The following is a 22,359-nucleotide window of genomic DNA, read 5'->3' on the forward strand; positions in this document are numbered from 1 at the left end:
TGGTATTTATTTCTGATGATGTCAGTATAATAGTAGGTGAAAGATATTGGACTTTTTGAATAAAATTCTATCTTTTTTCTACATGTGTAAGCCATATAAGTATCTATAAATGTCTAGTTCACATATTCCCTTAAAACAATTAATATTTGCGATATGTCTGTAAAGCTGGCAGAAATTGTAATAAAATACAATCTTGTAACAAGCTACAGACCATACAAAAAAGTGGCATCTCTTAACTACTACTCCAAGGACCAGCTACAGTCCACACACTACTATGGACAAACAGGCTGGACAGCAAACATCAGAATCTCTACATAAGAACTACATCAGGTTCTAGCACCAGAACAGCTGTTTAGGATATACAGACCAATAAGATATGCTGGTAAAGGTCACTTGACTTCACTGTAGCAAAACATAAATATGAGAGACTATTCCCAGAATCTGCCAAAACATAAATATGAACAGTCTCTCATATTTATGTTTTGCTACAGTGAAGTAAAGTGACCTTTACCAGCATATTTAATTTGTCTGTATATCCTGAATGGCTGTTCTGGTGCTAGAACCAGATGTAGTTCTTTTTATTATTATTATTTTTCAGGCCTCCATGGAGTCAAAAGACTCATCGTGGGAGGTCCTTCCTAAGAACAAAGTCTGTCAAGACTCATCGAGGGGAGGTCTTCCCCCCCCCCCCCAAGAAACATAAAGACATACCACTCCTTAAACTCATTGACCATTCTTGCTCTCACCACTCCATCAGGCAATGCATTCCATCGTTCAACCACCCTCCATGCAAAGAAACCTCCCCTCACCCTCTTGCTCACAGTTTCCTTTCATAACTTCCAGGGATGGCCTCTTGTCATCACTCCTTCCCGCTGTTCAACCAAGCGAAAGAACTCCCAGTGTCAACCCTGTAACCACCTCTCAACAGTTTAAAAGTCTCAATCATATCCTCTCCTTCTTCTATCCACCAAACTCTGCAGTCCACATTCCCTCAGCTGATCCTCATAACCAAAATTGTACAGTCCTGACACAATCTTTGTTATCCGCCTTTGTACCCTTCCCACAGTTAATTTATCCCCTTCAAATCCTGGGGACCAAATCTGAGAACAGTAGTCTAAGTGTGGTCTGATCAGAGACTTATACAACGGAATGATAACACTTTTATCTCTGCAGGTTAGTGTCCTTCTCATAATTGCAGCAATCCTCTGTGTTACCTTCACCACCTTTGCAATATGTCCCCTAAATTTCAGGTTTCTATCAATCATCAACCCCAGATCTCTTGTCTCCCCTACTTCCTCCAGTATAACTCCTCGCATAGAGTATGCAGCATCCCATCGATGTTTCCCAAACCTCAAGACCTTACATTTTGCTGCATTAAACAGATATCCCCATTCATTTGCCCATCTATCTAGCTTATTCAAATCCTCTTGCAGGGCTGCACTGTTACTAATAATCCTTCCCAGCTTCGCATCATCCACAAACAACTGAATATCCCCTTGCAATCCACTGGCAATATCATTGATATAAAGGTTCTTATGTGGAGATTCTGATGTTTGCTGTCCAGCCTGTTTGTCCATAGTAGTGTGTGGACTGTAGCTTGTCCTTGGAGTAGTAGTTATGAGATGCCACTTTTTTGTATGGTCTGTAGCTTGTTACAAGATTGTATTTTATTACAATTTCTGCCAGCTTTTCAGACATATCCCAAATATTAATTGTTTTAAGGGAATATGTGTACTAAACATTTATAGATACTTATATGGCTTACACATGTAGAAAAAATATAGAATTTTATTCAAAAAGTCCAATATCTTTCATATAATATTATACGGACATCATCAGAGATAAATACCATTAACTATATTCAAATTTGAATTATAAGAATGAGTAATGTAGCATGTACTTATTAGCTTATGTTTTGGTCTTATTTCTTGGTCACAACTGAGCAGGATTACACTGTTAGAGTTCAAGGAAACAGTTGTAAAAGTTTGTGCAGATTTCATGACTCATTCTTAGGATTCATATTTTGTTTGTCCCAAATATATAGGATGCTCATAGATTTAGTGTTGTTTAGGTTTTGTGCAGGGTGGGTCTGTTAAAATTTCCTTGTTGTGATCATTATCAAAAAAAATCTTCAAGTTCAGTAATGAAGACATTGTTATCAATGTCTTTTGCATCTCCTCACTTTTGCCCTGGTGAGGAGATGTAACTGTTAGTAGATGTATCTACCTGTGTATGTGAGGGACGGGAGTAAACACAGAATACGAAGGTTCTATCAGGTTGGCATATAATCAAGGACAGACTGATTTCTAAAGTGAATCGGTTAAGATGTGTTGAAAAGGTGCTGAGGATATTGAAGACGTGCCCAAATGGAGAACATATCATCGACTTAAAAGTAGCCAAGTGAAAGAGACTGGTTTCATGGTAAACTGAACAAGGCTGAGATATCGGGAGGAAATTCATCTTGTATATAAGGGCCGAAGATATCTTTTAGTGCAACATTGAACAAAATGGAGAGTTACCAATTATATATTTGGTTTAATCCTTTATCCAAGTGTAAGCAAACAAAGTTTGTGCCTGAAGTATTTTTGGGACTGGGGCAACTCGTGACAAAGGTGGTATAAGTTCTCATCACTTGCCTTAGTATCCCATAATGCAAAGCACATCTCCTTGCAGACATGTATAATGCTATGCATTATAATCACAAGTTCACAAGGAGTCCTGAAAATACTTCAGACACAAACTTTGTTTGCTTACACTTGGATAAAGGATTAAACCAAATATATAATTGGTAGCATAGCCAAGTGAAAAAACTTCCATCAACTTATCTCTAATCCAGAGAATTTTAATAATAAGGTGTGACACCTTTTGGCAACTGTCATATGGAAATATGACTTCTCCATTACTTCCACCTTAGCATCACCACCTCTGGCTCCCACTGATGAGACCTCAATAAAGATTGAAACTAGTCTGGGTAGTGACCCTTCCCTTAATGCATAGCATTATACATGTCCGGAAGGAGATGTGCTTTGCATTATGGGATACTAAGGCAAGTTATGAGAACTTATGCCACGAGTTGCCCCAGTCCTGAAAATACTAAAGTGCAATCTTTGTTTGCTGACACTAGGATAAAGGATTAAACCAAATATATAATTGGTAGCATAGCTAAGTGAAAAAACTACCATCAAAATGGAGACTTGTCAATTGATTGAGGGTGAGGTCTGGATTTTTTTTGCTGAATTTCTATTCAGCCATACTCTATGAGGCATAGCAGTATATTTTGTTTGTGGATTTTTTGGAAGCTTATATTTCTAGGATGGTCTAGATTTGTATGGTTTTAATTTATCAATAATTTCTACAGGGCAGGAGGTGACATTTTTAAGGATCCTCTGAAGGATTTAATCTCATTGTTATAGGATCAAAGCCAAACGATGATAGGTGGATTTATCCTTAAGTAAAGAATTTAGTTGGTGGATTAGGCCTAGTTCATTTTTCTTATCTGCTTTCATTGATGTTATTCTTTTGTTGTTCTTCTATTCTAATAATTCCTCAAATTCCTTGTGGGGTAGGTTGCTCTTAGGATGTTTTGCCTATATTAAAGCACTGGCTAAATCTAGTCTGCTCCTGCTTGCAATATAGATATAGGAAGTCTATAGATACCTCACTCAGTCTGGATCATAATTTCATTTGTCAGTATATTTCTAGGTGTGACAGCATAGTTATGGCTGTGACTGAGGATGTGCCTTTATTTCTAGGGTGAAAGAAGATAAGTTTAGTACAGTGTTTTCATATGGTAATTGAAACTTGAAGGTAATGTTTTTTAATTTGCTGATGTTCCTACTCTTTATTATTTGAAGTTCTTTAGATGCTGAAGAGGATCATCTAGATGTCAGCATTCACTCTCATAGCACTTAATTATAACCCATACAACTTAATTTTTAAATGTTACACAACATGAAATTAAATCAAATATTTTCTATATACTAAATATATATACAGGGTGTCCCAAAATTCACGCAAGATTTAAATTTAGCGCCATTTGTGCAGTAAAATGTTGCCAACAAGAAAAAAAAGACAGCGTGACAGCTGACAGTTCAGGGTTATTAAAAATGACCACACACAGCGAAGAGAGTTCGTTGAATGGATTATGGAACAACAACAAGTGGATGTTTATTTTTCGAACAAAATCATCTTCAGCGATGAGGCTCATTTTCATCTTGATGGCTTCATTAATCGACAAAATTGTCGCATTTGGGGTTCAGAAAATCCATGAGTGATTGTTGAGAAACAAATGCATCCACAACGTGTCACTGTTTGGTGCGGATTTTGGGCTGGAGGCATCATCGGTCCATTCTTCTTCGAAAATGCGCTGGTAAGGCAATAACAGTTAATGGTGCTAGTTATCGCGACATGATAATCTAGTTTTTTGTGCCTAAATTGCAAGATACGGATGTAGACGACATGTGGTTTCAACAAGATGGTTCCACATGCCATACAGCCCGAGAAACAATTCAATTATTGCACGAGTCATTTCCTGATCATGTAATTTCCTGTTTTGGTGATCAGAATTGGCCGCACAGATCATGTGACTTAACGCCGTTGGACTTTTTTCTATGGGGTTTTTTGAAGTCTAAGGTTTATGCCAACAAGCCCACGACCACCTACCCCTTGAAGGAAGAAATTGAGCACTGCATCAGCGAAATTCAGCCACATTTATGCAAAACGGTCATGGAAAATTTCGACAAAAGAGTGCGTATGTGCTAGCAAAGCCGTGGAGGCCATTTACCCGATATGCTATTCCATGCATAACCCTATACTGTATACTTTATCAATCAATAAGAAATTACAATTTTTAATTAAAAACCTGTGTTTTCTATCAAAATTACTTTTTGTGTGAATTTTGGGACACCCTGTATATATCATCATCATCATCAAATTCCTGCCATGTTACCCTCAAGGGGTGTACAGGATATGATAGTATTACATGAAAAAAATTTCCTCATCACTAACTTCCTATCTACAATTTTCTTCCAAATCAGTCTGTTACTTGTCAAGACTCCAACATTATCAGATCTTATATTTCTATCATCTAAGGCACTTTGTACCATAGACGATAGAAATCCACCAATATGTTGGTCTTCCTCTGGGTCTTTTTGTTGCCAACCTGGCAGATAACACTTGTTTCGCTAATCTTTCTTCGCCCATTCTATTTAAGTGACCATACCACCTGGGATTAGCTCTGCTAATGCATTCCTGGATGTTGACAATGTCACGTTCTTTCCTAATATCGTCGTTTTTAATATGATATTGCCATTGATGCCATCTGTTCACGCCTCTAATCTTTCTCAGGAATCTCATATCTGCAGTCTCTAGTCTTTGGTCAAATGTTTTACTTCTGACCCAGCTCTCAGATCCATATGTTAAAACTGGTTTGAACACTGTCATGTATACAGCTAATTTAGTGTTTCGACTAATTTCTCCCTTATTACATATGAATTTATTCAATTGACTTCCCACCATACCAGCTTTGTTAATTCTGTTGTCTATTTCTATATTTAATTTACCATCTTCAGTAAAAATTGTGCCTAAGTAGCTGAAATGTTTTACTTGTTCCACAGGTTCTCCATTCACAACACAGTTGACATTTTCAATGATTCTGCCTATTTTCATTGTCTTTGTCTTTTTATTGCTGACCTTCATACCATATCTATTACAACAGCTATTCAATTTAGTCAGAGAATCTTACAGACTTGTAGCAGATTTATTTAGAAGTATGACATCATCCGCATAAAGCAACGAGCTGACATTAACATCTCCAATTTTGATATCATGTTTAATACCACTTTCCTTCATAATGTGATCCATATAGATAATGAATAACAGATGGGATAATGTACATCCTTGTCTCACACCAGATTTAACATTAAACCATCTTCCTGTACTTCCTTCAATTCTAACTGCTGACTTACAACTCAAATAAAGACTAAGTATTGCTTGATATAATGCCCCATTGACACCATATAACTGTAGCGTATTGAATAGCTTCTCTCTTGGCACCTTGTCATATGCCTTTTCCAAATAGACAAAACGTAAATACAGATCTCTGTTATGTTCTAATGCTTTCTCGATTATTTGTCGTAAAGTGAAGATCTGATCCTGACAGCCTCTATTTGGCCTGAATCCAGCTTGTTCTTCACCATGCTTTTCTTCCACAAATCTTCTCAATCTTTTCTCAAGTATACTTGCATAAATCTTGCCAGGAACACTCAGTAGGGAAATACCTCTGTAATTCTTACATTCAGTTTTATTTCCCTTTTTATATATGGGTACTATGAGAGCTCTACTCCAGTCATCGGGAATTCGTCCCTCTGTCCAGGCTTTCTGAACTATGCAGTGCAGCCACTGTAAGACTTTTATACCACCATACTTCAGCATTTCTGGTAGAATATCATCTATTCCTGCTGCCTTTCCATATTTCAAGCTTTTGATGGCTTTTTCTACTTCAAGTATGGATATGTATTCCTGACTGCATGCCTGGTCAGTGTTTTTTTACCACTGTGCTGTCATCACTGCTTGTTTCATTTACCAGTTTTTCAAAGTAATTACTCCATACTTCAAGGATATCTTTTTCTCCCATTTTCATGTCACCTTTATCATCTCTAACTCCTTTTACAGCACTCTTTCCTCCATTCCTAAGCTTCTTCAACAACCTCCAGAATATTTTCCCACCTTGATATTTATTTTCTATATTCTTGCCAAAGTCCTCCCATTACTTTTGTTTATTACTATTACTATTATTACGGGCAACTCCAGGGAGTCATTAGACTCATCGAGGGAGGCCCTAAATCATATTCATCACAACTATTCGACATTCATACAGTATCTATCATACCTCGCCTTAAACTCATTCACTGTCACAGCATCCACCACAGACTCAGGGAGCGCATTCCACTCATTCACTACTCTAAAAGTAAAGAACCCAGCTCTAACACCTTTACTAACCACACTTTTGCCCAGTTTCCATGGATGTCCCCTAGTCCTCCCACAACCAGCCCTGTTCTCAAAAATATCTTCTGAATTAATTTTATAGAAACCCTTCAGTAATTTGAATGTCTCAATCATATCTCCCCTCCTCCGCCTATCAACCAATTTTTGCAACCCACAAATCCTCAACCTGTTCTCATGCAGTTCATTCCACAGACCTGCTATCATCTTGGTCACTTGCCTCTGGATCCTCTCCACCTCCTCCCCATCAAGAAGAAACCTTGGTGACCAAATCTGAGCACAGTAGTCGAGATGGGGTCTTATCAAGGCTCGATACAGAGGAACAATAACCTGCTTGTCTCTGCTTGTCAACGTATTCTTCAGCAACCAAGTGATTTGATGAGCTGATTTGGCCACTTTTGCAAAATTTCAATTCCTTATCCACCAACACTCCTAAATCTCGTGCCTCATCAATTTCCTGGAGCACGGTTCCACCAATGCAGTAAACTGCCTCCAATCTTTTCACCCCAAAATGCATAACCTTACATTTTGCCACATTAAATTGACATCCATTCTCCCTAGCCCAGACCTCCAATGTATCCAAATCATCCTGCAAAATTTTGACGTCATCTGCATTCACTATTGCCCTACCCAACTTCGCATCATCCGCTATCAAATGAACTGTTCCTCTCAGATCCTTTCCTATATCATTTATGAACAAATTAAACAGCAGTGGTCCAAGAACAGATCCTTGTGGCACACCACTAGTCGCCGTCTTGTGGACTCTACTCCTGAGTAAACCACTCTCTAATATCTCTCCGTCAACCACCTTCCTATCCATCTCACCAACCCTATGTCCATTCCCATATGCTGCAATTTACTGATTAGAATTCCATGTGGTATCCTGTCAAAGGCCTTAGCAAGGTCCAGTAGAATCACTGTAAACCCATTACCCTTATCCAGTTCAGCCGTCACTGTGTTATAATACGTGAGCAAGTTACTGAGGCATGACCTACCCTTCACAAAACCATGCTGTCCCCGATACAGTATCCCATTTTCTTCTATTCAATCTTGTATTTTCCTCTTGACTATTTTCTCTAAGACCTTGATAATGATTCCTGTTATGCTGATTGGCCGGTAATTTTCAACAGCAGCCTTGGAACCACCTTTGTGCAGTGGAACTATTTTCCCCTCTTTCCCCACCCCCTTGGGACTGACCCACTGAGGCTCAAATTAAACAAAATGGTCAAGGGCACTGACAATTCTTTGGCCGCTTCACGTACGACACGAGCTGGTATACCATCCAATCCCACAGATGTATTGACATTGAGGTTCTGTAATAGACTAGTTACCTCTACTTCATTCATCACAATTCCAGTATAAGCTGTTGGTTCTTCCATTTCTGCAAAGTCACCACATGGATGATATACTCTTGCAAAGTGCTCGCTCAGTAATTCCACAACATCGACTGATTCGGTTACCTCCCTACTCTCAGCATTTTTTACGATCATTCTACCATGAGCATTTTTCCTTTTACTTACAACATATTGAAAAAAACTGTTTGGGATTCTCTTTAGCCTGCATGGCCAATTTCCTTTCGTAATCTGCTTTTGCTTTTCTTACCACCCTTGTTACCATCCTGGCCTCTTTATACTGTTCCTGCACCTGATGGTCACCCTTCTCCTTAAATTCCCTCCACAATTGTTTCTTTTTTTTGCAGCTCAAGCTTAATAGTGTTATTCATCCATTTAACCCCTACTTGATTTATTATTCGGACTCTTGGTATACAGTCAGCCATTGCCTCCTGCAAACAGTTCTTAACCACCTCCCATGCACTATCAACATCCAGCCCTTGCAGTTTTACATGCCATGGCATTGAGCCAAGCACACACCTAAGCTTGTCATACTTACCAGCCCGGTAATTCCACATGTACCCTGTCTTAATTGTAAATTCGACTCCTTTAGCCACCTCCCAAGTCATGACCTTATGGTCACTCTCACCAATTGGTGGCAACATGGTCATGTCTGTTACAGCTACATTGTCAGTTGCAATTACTAGGTCTAGCACTCTCTGCCCCCTGGTATTTTCCAATACATGTTGCCGTAGATAGTTGTCCCGATAGTTGTTTAGCTAGTTTTACACGGTTTTTAGCATTCTTGCATTTGTCTCTTATTCTCTAAGAGCACAAGCTGACTTATTTGCCAGGAACTTTTGATATGCTTTCTTCTTTTCCTTCACTGCCTCTTTAACTTCCTGTCCACCAGGGAGTTCTGATTTTTTTATCCTTGCACACAACCTCACCACATGCCTCTCTGGCAGAATCAATCAATGTTTTCTTCAGAGTTTGCCACTGAATCTCCAAGGTTTGATTCCTGTTCTCAAACTCTTTCATTTTTTTTCAATAATCTTTGTGTATTTTAGTCTACAGTTCAAATCTGAGAGCTGCTCAACTTTTATTCGCTTTAAAACTTTCTTACATGTTATTCTTTTCAATATGAAATTCAGTTTTATCCTGTTCAAGACTAAATAGTGATCACTTCCAATTTCAAATCCTGTGTACACTCTGGTGTCCTGCACTAGGGAGAAAATATCACTATCAACAATAACATAGTCAATGAGACTTTTCTTATTCCTTGTGTCTTATCTCCATGTGAATTTGTGCACATTTTTATGCTGGAACATGGTATTAGTAATAACCAGTCCATGTCCTGAGCAGAAATCCAACAGATATTTGACATTATTATTAGCTTTGCTCTTTTCTCCAAATTTTCCCAAAATATTTTTGTATGTCTCACAATCATTTTCTACTCTGCTATTCAGATCCCCAGCAAGGACCAACTTTTCCTTTTTGATTGTGTCAGTTGCTTTTTCTAAAGCCTCAAAAAATACCTCCACTTTTACCTTAGTAGAACCTTCTGTGGGACCATAGGCACAAATAAGTCTCATTGTCCAGTTCCCCATTCTCAGTGACAAGGAAAAGAAGGAGTAGCCATGGTATTCAACACAAAATATGAGGCTAATCTTCTTGAATGGCAGTCATTGCCTGAATATAACATTTCATATTTATTGCTCAGAAAGATCTCACCAGTTTTTGTCTTTTTTGTTTCAGTCACCCTTATTATGTCGATCTAGTACTTATCTAATTCCTCAGGTAGCTCCATTTCTTTGCCATTCAGGCTTCCTATGTTGATAGTACCTATCTTTAACTCTGGTGATGTTGAGTTGGGGTTTATTTTCAGATTTGTTCCAGTAGCTGACTTTTCGCTGTTCACCCTGGTTCCCTGGCGAAAACAACGGGGGCCTTGGTTAACCATGCGACGCCCCAGCCGGCATGAAATTTTGTCATGTCGTACCATTATTTTTTATTTTGGTTTAACCAATAAGAATACAATTTGGTCGGCTAAATCCCAAATTGCCAGCCCATCCTCATTCGTTCAGTATCCAAGTAGATACCCAACAGGGTGCACCACGAGAAGGTGAGGATTGGACATTAGGTCAGAAGCCCTGGTCGGTTCTCTGCATTCCTTTAAAGGCTATGTGGAGGTCTCCTCTCAGTTATACAGCTTTGACCCTTAATATATATATATATATATATAAATTAATATATTGATACTAATATATTTATTTCCTTCCTTAGAAAATAAACAGTATAGTTTGTATTAAGAATTTATTTAAGATACAAAATATCACTGATTTCAAATATTCAGTGATTTTCAATATTCAACACTTTTCAGACAAATTATGGATACCGCAACCATGTTAGAAATAATTTCCCGACATTTCGACCTTCATATTAAGGTCATCCTCTGGAGTATACACATCTATATACAGAGACAAGCTATATTACATTTCACACAGTATACCAAAGAGAATGATTGAATCAATGGTTATTCTACTGGCCTGACCTCTAGTGAAAAAAAAAAAATTAAAATAACTACATCAAAGGTATATTTTATTTATAACAACATCAGAGAACAATTTCATATAGATAGTTTTATGTCCTAATTTAACATGAGTTGTTATATTAGAGTTAAGATCCTGGATTACCTACAGTCCTATTTATAATTAATTCTTTGGCAGAAATATTATGTGTGTAGAATATGTGCCTTCCATATTCTTGGGATTTTTAGACCATTGTTATTGTTAAGATTAGGATGATTAATAAGAATTTCACAGGCCTTCTTAAATTTACGTTCATACCACGTTTTGGTGTGATGTAAGTAACAGGTTCTTTTCCAGTCAATTCTATGTAGAGTGTTCAGGGCATGATTGGAAAGGCCAGCTTTACCATAGTTATTAAATTTAATGTGCTGTTTATGTTCCTTTTTGGATAGCAGTTGCACATTCTTTTCACCTATATATAGAAAATTACAGGTGCATTGAATACAGTATACTCCAGGGTGGGCCAGTTGAGAAAGTGGATCCTTGGATGAGTTGAGTAAGTTCTTAAATTTTGCAGGAGGTTTAAAAGTGGCTTTATGGTTGTACTTCTGTAGTATTCTGTTTATTTTATCTGATATCCCCTTAATGTATGGAATGGTTAATTTTATTGTAATCTAGTTTATTTTTGTTTTTAAGTGAAGTCTTGTGAAAAGTTTTGTTGATAGAATTTTGGCTGTAGGTATTGCTGATTTAAGTGCTTGTTCATTGGAACAAATCTTCGAAGCCCTGTTTTTAGTGTGTTAATGACACCTAGTTTTTGTGTTGGTGGTAGGAGTTTGTGCATATACTAGCCAGTATGTGTAGGCTTCTGGTAAACAGTGAAGGAAAGACTTCCAGAAGGAAAACAAGTGATAAGTGTATCTAGAAAAGGAAGTATGTTGTGCCTTTCAATCTCAATTTTGAAATGTATGTGCTTGTGTTGTTTGTTTAGGTGGCTGAGGAAAGTGTCTGTCTGGCGGCCATGAGACCAGATAGCAAAAACATCAACATATCTGAGCCTGATGTGGGGTTTTAAATTAGAGGAATCTAGAGCACATTGCTAAAAAGCTTCCATTAAAAGTTAACAATTGATGGGGATAACAGTGAGCCCATGGCTGTGCCTTATTTTTGTAGGTAGAAAGTGTTTTGCCACAAAATAGCAAGAACGTAGTAGATGTGCAAAGAGTGCTGTTGGGGCTGTCTATACCTTCAACTCTCAGCTGGAGCAGTATGTTCTGTTTGTGGATATTGGATAAGCCATAAATTCTCAGGGAACAAACATAATGCGGAAGTACTTTATTTTTAACTGTATCTTCAGGCCAAGAAGTGACTGATTTAAGCAATTTTTCCATTTTCTTTTTTATTCGATTACTTGGGTTATAGTTTGTTTTTTGTTTTTTTATGTTGTGAACATGACAAGAGGTTGGTTGATCAACCTATAGTACATTAGTACCGTGTATGGGTAGTGGATTAGGAAAGAAGGTACTTATTCACATTTGATTTAAATGACTGTAAATTGTATTCCTTGGGAAACACATGGTGGGAGACTGTTCCACAGTGCAGCAGTTGCAGGGATGAAGGAGGAAGAAAAGAAACTTGTTTTGTTTGTTTCTAGGTGTACTGTGAAGGTATGTTGAGCAGTAGCTGCACGTGTTCCAATGAGCTTAGTACCGAGTGGAGAAATTATTGATGTTATTTCAGATGAGCATTTCTCATGGAAATATTTGTAGAATATACATACTGCAGAAACCATATGTCTGTACAAAAGTGAGGGGCGGTGGGGGGGGAGTTGGTAAGAGATGGGTCATTAATAAGTACAAGAAAAGGCAATGGTGAAATTGATATTATTTGACTGATCATGAAGTATTTGGCTAAAAACTTCAATTTTAATTTCCTTAAGCAGAAAGCTGCCCAGTCAGTCAGACGAAATTGGCAAATAAGCCACTTATTCACATTTGATTTAAATGACTGTAAATTTATGAAAAAAAGATTATTAAGAACACTGAAAATAACCTCTGAATTATCATGTCCAAATTGTTACAGAATTGGGTAATATAAACTATACATATTGGATGCTGTGGTTGTTAACTAGTGAAATAAATAAATTTTATAAAATAGTTCATTTGGTGTTCTTAATGCCGTTTAAAAAGTAATGAATAACCTTCTTCACCTAAACTTATCTGTTAGATTAACTAATGAACCAAAACATGAGCGCCGGAAGTTTATCCGATTGTTTTAACATTATCAAAGGAAAGACAGTGCTCTTCATAACAAAATCATGAAGTTTCTCCGTCATAGTGACTCCAGAATGAAAATTCAGTGTATGGAATATTGCCCACTTACCTCATTAATGGCCAAACATTCAAAACTCAGCTTTTGCCAGAAAGTGCATGCTGACTGTCTTTTGTAGCAGAAAATGTCATTCACTAGACTAGAGCTCTATGGGGAAAGGGATGACAATAAATTCACAATGCTATGATGATTTTGAGAAAGTTAAAACAAAAAATATATAATATTTTTCTGAGGAACATCAGTTACATTTGCCAGAGAAAAAGCTGAGGTTGCATATATGTGTTTGTTTCAGTGGCTATTGAAAGAGAACTGATATGTAGTTTTTAAATGTCCTTCCTACAGCCCAGACTTGGCTCAATCGGACTTCTTATTTCCTAAATTAAAGATATATCTGAAGGTAATCCATTTTGAAACTGACAGTCAGATAAAACAGACATGCAAAAATGACTCAGAAGGGAGGGAACCTAATCTGAAGAATTTTACTATAATGGCTTTAAAAAAGGTTGTTGTTATTATTATTATGTGACACCTCCAGGGAGTCCAAGACTCATTGAGGGAGGAAACCTACTCTTCAACTTTCTCTCCATGAACTACAACAAACTGCAACTACACCAATGCTATCTACCGCCCACTACCACCACCACTAGTATTTTCACAGACAATCACAAACATCCATGCCCATGGCAGGATTTGAACCTGCAGCCTATTGGCTGGAGAGCGGATACGCTAACCACTCGGCCAGCCAGGCTGGTTGTAGTGGAGGAAATGTATTGAAAAAAAAAAGGTTATGTCAAGAAATAGAATAGTATATGAAAATAAAGTGCAGATTTTAAACTGTTTAATTTTATTTCAGTAACATTTCTTTTTGACGGGGAAATTATTGTAATAGAGGTATTACCCTGAGTGATACCTCTTAATACTTACAGATGACTGGTAACACCAGTCATCTGTAAGTATTGCATTTCAGCTTATTTCTGGAAAATCAGTGAAGGACCTTTGTATAACCTATAAATGTAATGAGTTTCCAAATACAGTGAAACCTCGGTTGTCGAACACAATTCGTTCCTAAAGGCTGTTCAGAAACCGATTTGTTTGAAAACTGAAACCGTTTTTCCATATGAATTAATGTAAAATGGAATAATCCATTCCCAAACTCCAGATGATTGCTTATTTAAACCTTTACAACAGTACTTCATGCATAAAATCATATACAAAACTAATGAAAATGCATAAAGTCTTACATAAAGAGAATAAACACAATAAATAGATAAAATATAGATGAAAAAGGGTGATCTCTTTCCACAAAACTTTGCACCTCATCCCATTTCACACACATTTCTTTGATCAAAGAACTTGGAATCCTCCCTTCCTTCCTCTGTCTCTGAAAACATTTCTTCAATTACCGTCTTTTGCTGGAACTGGATCAACTTCTGAAGTTGTTCCAGTTCTTCCGTGGCAAGCTCATTCCTGTGGTCCTCCACATCAGCATTGCCAACTTCCAAGCCTATGCCCAGAGACACAACATCATCGACAACGTCAACATACTCAGCCTCAAAGCACTGAATGTCGCTGTCTGCTACACAGTCTGACCACAATTTCCTCCAGGCCGAGTTTATGGTCCTATAAGTCACTTGCACCCAGACTTTGTCAAGAATATTAAGCAGCAGAGGATATTGAAGCGATTTTTCCAGAATTCTCTGAGTGTTAATTTTGTGTCAGAGGTCACTTCATTGGTGTAGAGTTTCTTAAAGTTCAAAATGACCTGATCGTCCATGGGCTGGATTAGAAGAGTCGTGTTAGGGGGATAGGAACTTCACTGTGATAAAATCAGACTCCTCCACCAACTTGTCCTCTAAGCCTGGAGGGTGAGCATGAGCATTGTCCATCACAAGAAAGCATTTTAATGGAAAATTTTTATCTTGAAGGTATTTTCTCACATTTGGGGCAAAGACTTCATGGATCCACTGAATAAAAAAAATTGCTTGGTTACCCAAGCTAACTGTTTCTCGTTTATTCAAATCAGCAACAATTTTTCCACTTCTTCAATCATCTGAGATCTTTGTTTAGTAAGAACTTTAACTCCTTTTGCAACATCAGTTCCCTTGATCGCTTCTTTAATTTTGAGTATTGTACAGATCATAGATATCGCCATACCAAACTGCATAGCAAGATCTGAGACACGAACGTCATTTTCATGTTTGGATAAGATTTCTCGTTTCACCTCTATCGTGGTTCTAACAACTTTTCTTTTCACTTTGCTGCTATCACTGTCCTTCTTCGGTCCCATGGTGGCTTATTTAATAATAATTTATAAAAAAAAAAAAAAAAAAACAGCAAAACACAAAGAAAATCAAGAAAAGGCACTGCAAATTTCAGCAGGTGTCTGGATTGAGAGGAGGCTGCGGCGTAAGTGATGCTCTCCCACCATACATCTCAGCCTGGAGATCACGTGGTTGCCGGTTTGCCTTTTCAGAAACTGCAATTCTGTTTGGAAACCAGTGCGTTTTTGGTTTGGAAAATATGTTCGGGAACCGATTTATTATTATTATTATTATTATTATTATTATTATTCCTGATACCTCCAAGGAGTCCGAAGACTCATCGCGGGAGGACACCTACAACTGTCTCTACACCTAACCTCTACTACGAATCATCTCCATCAACGCCATCTACCGCCCACCTCCAACACCACCACAACTAGTAATTTTTGTCTGTAAATTGCGTGTGTTCTGAAGGGCCGATTTGTATGTATGCGGGATGAAAAACCCGAGTTTCCGGGAGAAAAAACCCTGCTACCTCCGTATGAGATCGGCTAACTCACCTTCGATTGAAATCGACCAGATAAAGATTCCTCCCGTCGCGACGAGAATCGAACTTAGGCCTATTCCAATCGAAGAGCGCAATGTACCGTCGTTCTTCCAATTGCGCTACGGAGGCGCTAGAGATTTGTTCGAGAAGAGATACGTTCGACAACCGAACAAACGGTTGTCCAATGTAAATTTTATTTTTTTATTTTGCAATCAGAATTTTTAAGTTGACATAACTGTCTGCACAGGATCTGAATAGAGTTTTTCATAGTCCATGTTGAAGAAGAATCTTTCAAAAACTTGTTTCTCTTATTTGTTTTCCATTTGTATAATTTTCTAACTAGTATTAATTAGATCAAGATCTCTATAATTTTCAAAGGCTTTGTCCAGTTCGAAAAAGAATCTTTCAAAAACTTGTTTCTCTTATTAGTTTTCCATTTGTGTAATTTTCTAACTAGTATTAAGTAAATCAAGATCTCTATAATTTTCAAAGGCTTTGATATATATATTTTATGAATTTTTTTGCACTTGACAACAATCTGATGCTAGTTTTTCTTGTCATATAGTATTTAGGAGAATTACAGATATTCTTTGTAAATGAAGGCCAGCATATTTGAATAATTCATTACAGAGATCAACTTTATCTCACTTAAATATTATTATTATCATCATCAGATTTCCATGGAGTCATCATACTATGAATTAAAATGCTGACATCCTCTGCCATAACCACACTTTCAGGCAATGCAGTCCAATCATTCACCACTGTTCATGCAAAAAACCTGCTTCTCACTCCCTTTCCCACACCCTCCTTATACATCTTCCAGGTATGAAATCTTGTTCTCCTTCCATCTACCACGATTCTATGAAAAACCTCTTCCACATTGATATGATAAAAAAATCTTATCAACTTATATCTCTATCATATGCCCTTTCCCCTTATCCACTAGACTCTGCAGATTACATTATTTCAACCTTGCTTCATACTCGACATTCCAAAGACTAGAAACTACCATAGTCATTTGCCTCTGAACCTTTCCAATACTACTTCATTCTTTTGTTAAGCTGGGTGTGAATATTATTTATTCTTTTGTTGAAATCTATAGTATTGTATATTATCGCGTATAATGCGAAAAATTTATGGTAAAAAATACTACTTAAAGTTAGGGGTTTGCATTATATGCGGATCTTAAAAAATATCACATTTATTAGACTTGCACACACAATATATACTACCTAATGCCTATGCAACCAAATCTACCTGACCCACTTGCATTCGGCGACTGAGTGTGCATCATATCTGCGCATGAAGCCAGTAATGTAGTAGTGCTAATATCCCGCCCCCTTGGAAGGATGTTAACACAGTTAGGTATATCGGTTTAACCACAGTTCATTTTAACAGCTGCTTGATGTCATCTTGAATAAGCCGTTTAAAGATCACTTATGTGAAAAATGGAGAGAATGGATGTCATCTTGTTTGGTGAAGATGACAAAGGGTGGGAATTTTCAGAAGCCTGAGATCACCCTAGTCACCAGCTGGGTTAAAGAAGCTTGGGATTCGATACCATCTGAAATGATTCAACACGCATTTCTTAAATGTGGAATGAGTAATTCAGTGGATGGATCCAAAGAAGACGTCATATACGAAAGCGAGGATCACGCACAACAAAATGGAGAGCATGATGACGACAACTGCTACACTGATGATGCAATGCCTACAGATGAATTTATAAATGAGATGTTTGATGACTCAAAAGATGAAGAAGAATTAAAAGAATTTTGACATTTTGTTCTAAAATAACTATTTCTTTCGTTAATTCATATTGTATTATTAATAATGTTATGGAACAAGATTAACAGATCGCATTAAACGTGGACATGGCATTTTAGGGTTAGTTTTCAAATGAAATTTCTAGTTCGCATTATACGTGGATCGCATTATACGCAAAAATATACGGTAATTAATTGACGATTGTTAAACAACTTTTTGTCTCCATATTTTTTTAATATTTGCACAGTTAATATTTGAACTTAATTCCACTGGACTTTTAAAGTGGTTTCTACACCACAGTTCAGGATATTTATCAGGAAATAATATTTTCAATGTATTTTGATACTTTCAAAATATTTGATACTTTCATTACTGGGACTCGTTATTTTTTATTATGTGCATCTTGTAAGAGATTGTAAGCTAATCATATGGTAATACTGTGGTTACATTTTCCAGAAACCCTGCTCTGGCAATCAAACATGGAACTTTTTCAAGACACTTTGGTCCTCCAGTAAGCAGGGCAATGGTCTCACAGTGGTGATTATATACTCATTATATTTTTTGAATAATGACTTTACACATGTAAGAAAACTAAATACAATTTATTACTCCTATATAATTTGCTCCATTTGTCATGAGCTTCTTTTAGGGAGAAGATGGAAAAACTGTTAACAACATTTAAATTCTGAATGCAAGAATGAGTCATACAGCATGCGTATAATATGACCTGTCTCAGTTGCAGGGAAAACTCTCATGCTGTTTTCCCTCATATTGGACAGTATGAGGGAAAACTTTTAGAGTTCAGAGACATGAGAATAGTTGTATAATTAATTAATTAGAAGTAATAAATAAATAAAAAAAAATTAAACAATTAACAATAATCACTTCCCAAAACTTAAAAATAGGTATACAGTCTGTCTGATTTACGATTAGGATGGTGGCATAGGGCTTAACATGATCCAAAAAAAAATAGACTATCAGATTTTAACTTACTGTAGTGTAGCATCTTGGTACAGTACCAGTGAACTTTGTGTCTAGTGTTTTTTGCAGGAGAAGCAAGGCCTGAACCTTCCGAATCCAAAAATCTTATATAATTTTGATGTTCTTCGATTCTAATAGTAGCAGAATAGTCAGTCTGTCTGAAGTAGCAAAGATGACAATAACACAGTATTTGATAAACACCAGGCAAGAATAAAAGTGGTAATGTATCTTTGCTAGGTGGTAAGACAACTTCTGGACTGGTTTGAAGGTGGTGTACAAATTATATCTTCAAAGGGTCCTTGCTATTTGTTTGGATGTTCCTTTAATTTTGGGTATGCTGATCCTTTAAACACCAGATTGCAGTCTAGAAGAGAGATGATAATTATTATATATTTTCTGTATCAAGGTCTCACTGTATCCATTAAGTAATAGAGTAAGTTTTATTTTATTTAATTCTTCTAATAGAATAACACAGAACAAATTGTGTGTTCTTTGTGTACAATGCTTTTGATAATACCTACTTTTTGTGAAGGATGATGATATGAAGATGCATGGATATATCTGCCTGTAAAGGATGGCTTCCTATAAACAGAAAATATAATATTACTTGCAGAGTTACAATGTATTAAAGTATCCAAAAAAGGAAGATTGTTGTTAGATTCATGTTTAATAGTCAACTTAATGCAAGTATATAAGGAGTTAAGTTTGTCCAGAAACTGAAGTAGTTCTGTTTCTGAATGGGACCAGATTGCAAAGTTGTCATTCACAGAATGTAGCTAAATGTGAGGTCAAGGAGAAATGGTGTTAAAAATCTGCTCATCTAACTGCTCCATAAAATAATCAGCCAAAGCAGGTGATATCAGACTACCCATCACAGTACCTTTTGATTTGCTGAAATAATTTATTATGCCAAGTAAAATAACCTGCAGTGATTTGATTAAATTGACAATGCCAACAGGGAAATCTACTTATAAAAGCTGTAGAGTTTCTTGAAGTGGTATATTTGTAAACAATAAAACTACATCAAAGGGACCATTTCAAACTCTTGAAGATAAAGATCTTTAATTTTTTTCTCTGAAATGAAAACTAATTTTTATATAAGAGAAAGATTTCCCGATAAAATTTTATAGAGATCTTGAAAGATATTTTGTCAAATAATTAGTAGGAGATCTATGCAATCAGCAATTGGATATAATGGATAACCAAATATGTGTTCTCTAGGAAGGCCATAAATATGTCAGGGATGAGCAGGATGAATCCACATCTTTTCAGTAATAATTGTTTCTGTTTCTAATATTATATTTTTCCTTCTAGTTTATATTGTTTTGAATCTCATGTTTCTGTAATATATTTTATTACATGATTTCTAATCATGTAACAAAAGCATTCTAGCTTCCCTTGTATTGTTTTGTATTCCTCTTTAGTGGGTGTTCGGCAGTCTTGTGAAATTGCAAATTATTTATTTTTAAAGCTTTCTTCTTTTTTGTTGTGATTTATGATCATTCCCTTTTCCCAGGCCATTCCTAAGTGTTCTTGTTTTCTTTTGACATAATCTTTTATTTAAAAATAAAATAATCAGTATTTGTTTCATTGCTTTGGTATTCATGTTGTAACTTGGTTCTGATCTGTGATATATCCTCATCCTATTATACATAATTGAAAATCACACAGGATAAAGCACATCTGTATGGGTAAATGAAGTTTTGAGAATGGAGATAGGGCACCAAGTCTAATATTACATGCGAAAGCAAAAGACCTACATGCGAGATAGGTTCCAAAAGTTTCTGGCTGACATACAAAATTCACACCAATTTAATGCACCATGCAGGACAGCTACCACCTTCTATAGGGGAGGTTAGTGTACCAGTTTCAACTCTCTACCTGTGTCATTCAGTTGGAGGCACTTATTTGAGTAACACATGGCATGCTAAGTGGTTGTAAACTACGCTGTGATAGTTTTTCACCAAAAGAAGGGCTTTCTCCAAGTGCTATCAAACAACAATTGGATGGTATTTATGGGGAAGCTTCTCCTGCATATTCCACCATGAAGGAATGGGCTAAACAGTTTCGCCTAGGAAGAGAGAGAGCATCGAAGATGATCCTCGTGATGGTTGGCCTATGGAAGTGACGACTGAGGAAAATGTCTCTCTTGTTGAGGAGAAACTGATCAATGATAGACAGCTGATGCTGAAAGAAATCTCTGCAGGGTTGGGGCTTTCTATAACAATCGCCTTTCGCATCATTCACGAGAAGCTTCACATGCTGGTCAGTGCAAAATGGGTGCCCTGACTTCTCTCTTCAGTTCAGAAGGGCATCATGTGACCTGTTCCCACAAGTTTTTAGAGCTTTGCCAAGGGAATCAGAAGTGCTGGACTCCATTGTCACCAGGGATGAAACCATGATCCTTTATTTTGATAGTATTATGGAGTGGTGCAAACCAGGCAAATCACCACCCAGAAAAGCCAAGGTCACTCAATCTACCAAGAAGATCATGGCACCAATCTTTTGGGATTGCCAGAGAATTCTCCTGATTGATTTCAAGGAAAGGAATACCACCATGAATGTAGAATATTATTCTTCACTCCTGCACAAACTGCACAGTGCTATAAAGGAGAAGAGACAAGGAATGCTGAGTCATGATGTTTGCATGCTTCATGACAATGCTCCAGTCTATATGGCTATTGTTTCAAAGGCTGCATGGTCACCTGGACTGTTGTGTCCAGGAGATCGAACACCCACCTGTCCTACAGTCCAGATCTATCACCCAGTGACTACCACCTCTTCTTGAAAGATGGTAGTCACTTCCTGAAGACAGACCTTTGAGGAAGAAAAGGGCATAGAAATCTTAATTCAAAGATGTGAAAAGTTGAAGTAAAGTGAGATTATGTTGAAAAGTGACACAGTTTCATAAGTTTCTGGCCTAACTAAAAGTTAGTCAGGCCAGAAACCTATGAAACCACCCTTGTAATGTTATTATTATTTTATATTCTTACCTATCTGGGTCAGCAGATGTTGCCAACCAGTTGCTTTCCAGGTATTCTTAGCAAAATATGCCAAATGAAGGATGATAGAACTTGAACCTTTAAATCTTTGATAGTTCATTTAATCCTAAGACTTATTCTAGTATAATAATAATTCAATCAATCTCCTGTCCCCCCATCTCTCCCCCCCCCCAAAAAAAAATAATTATTCAACAGAAAGATAATTATTTGTAGTAAGATATTGATTTTTGTTATTATATTTTATTATTATTATTATTTTCTTTCTCTTTCAGAGCTTTCAAGTTACTCAAAAGGAATCCAATGTAAAAGATTTAGAAGCAAAGTTAAAGCAAGTTGTAGAAAGTAATGCTGTTCAACAACAATTATTGCAGCATGTGCTTCTGCAAACAAATGTAGATCTTTATAACAAAGTAATGTCTTCATCTGTTGATGGTAAAGTATTTCATTTCTGTTAATTCTTAATGAATACATTTTTATTGGATAACATAAGATGATACTATCCATGCAAATTATTAATTTATGAAGACTCTTCAGGCAGATAACCTGCCTTTTTAATTAGCATTGACCAGGTTAGTTAAGTGGATAGTATACACACTTTACTGC

At 36.8% G+C, this 22,359-nt stretch overlaps 1 protein-coding gene across 1 annotated transcript in view; it reads left to right on the forward strand.

Annotated features, from left to right (window-relative positions):
• LOC150096717 (kinesin-like protein KIF21A) overlaps positions 1-22,359 on the forward strand; it is a 753,433-nt gene that overhangs the window by 504,637 nt on the left and 226,437 nt on the right. Inside the window, exon 24 of the mRNA XM_090408696.1 lies at positions 22,029-22,193. Coding sequence (XP_090264822.1) covers positions 22,029-22,193 — 165 coding nt within the window. The remainder of the gene's footprint in view (positions 1-22,028; positions 22,194-22,359) is intronic.

Source organism: Typopeltis vanoorti, chromosome 18, assembly GCF_054136105.1.
Source record: "Typopeltis vanoorti isolate ZY-2024b chromosome 18, IOZ_Tvanoo_1.0, whole genome shotgun sequence".
NCBI lineage: Eukaryota > Metazoa > Arthropoda > Arachnida > Uropygi > Thelyphonidae > Typopeltis > Typopeltis vanoorti.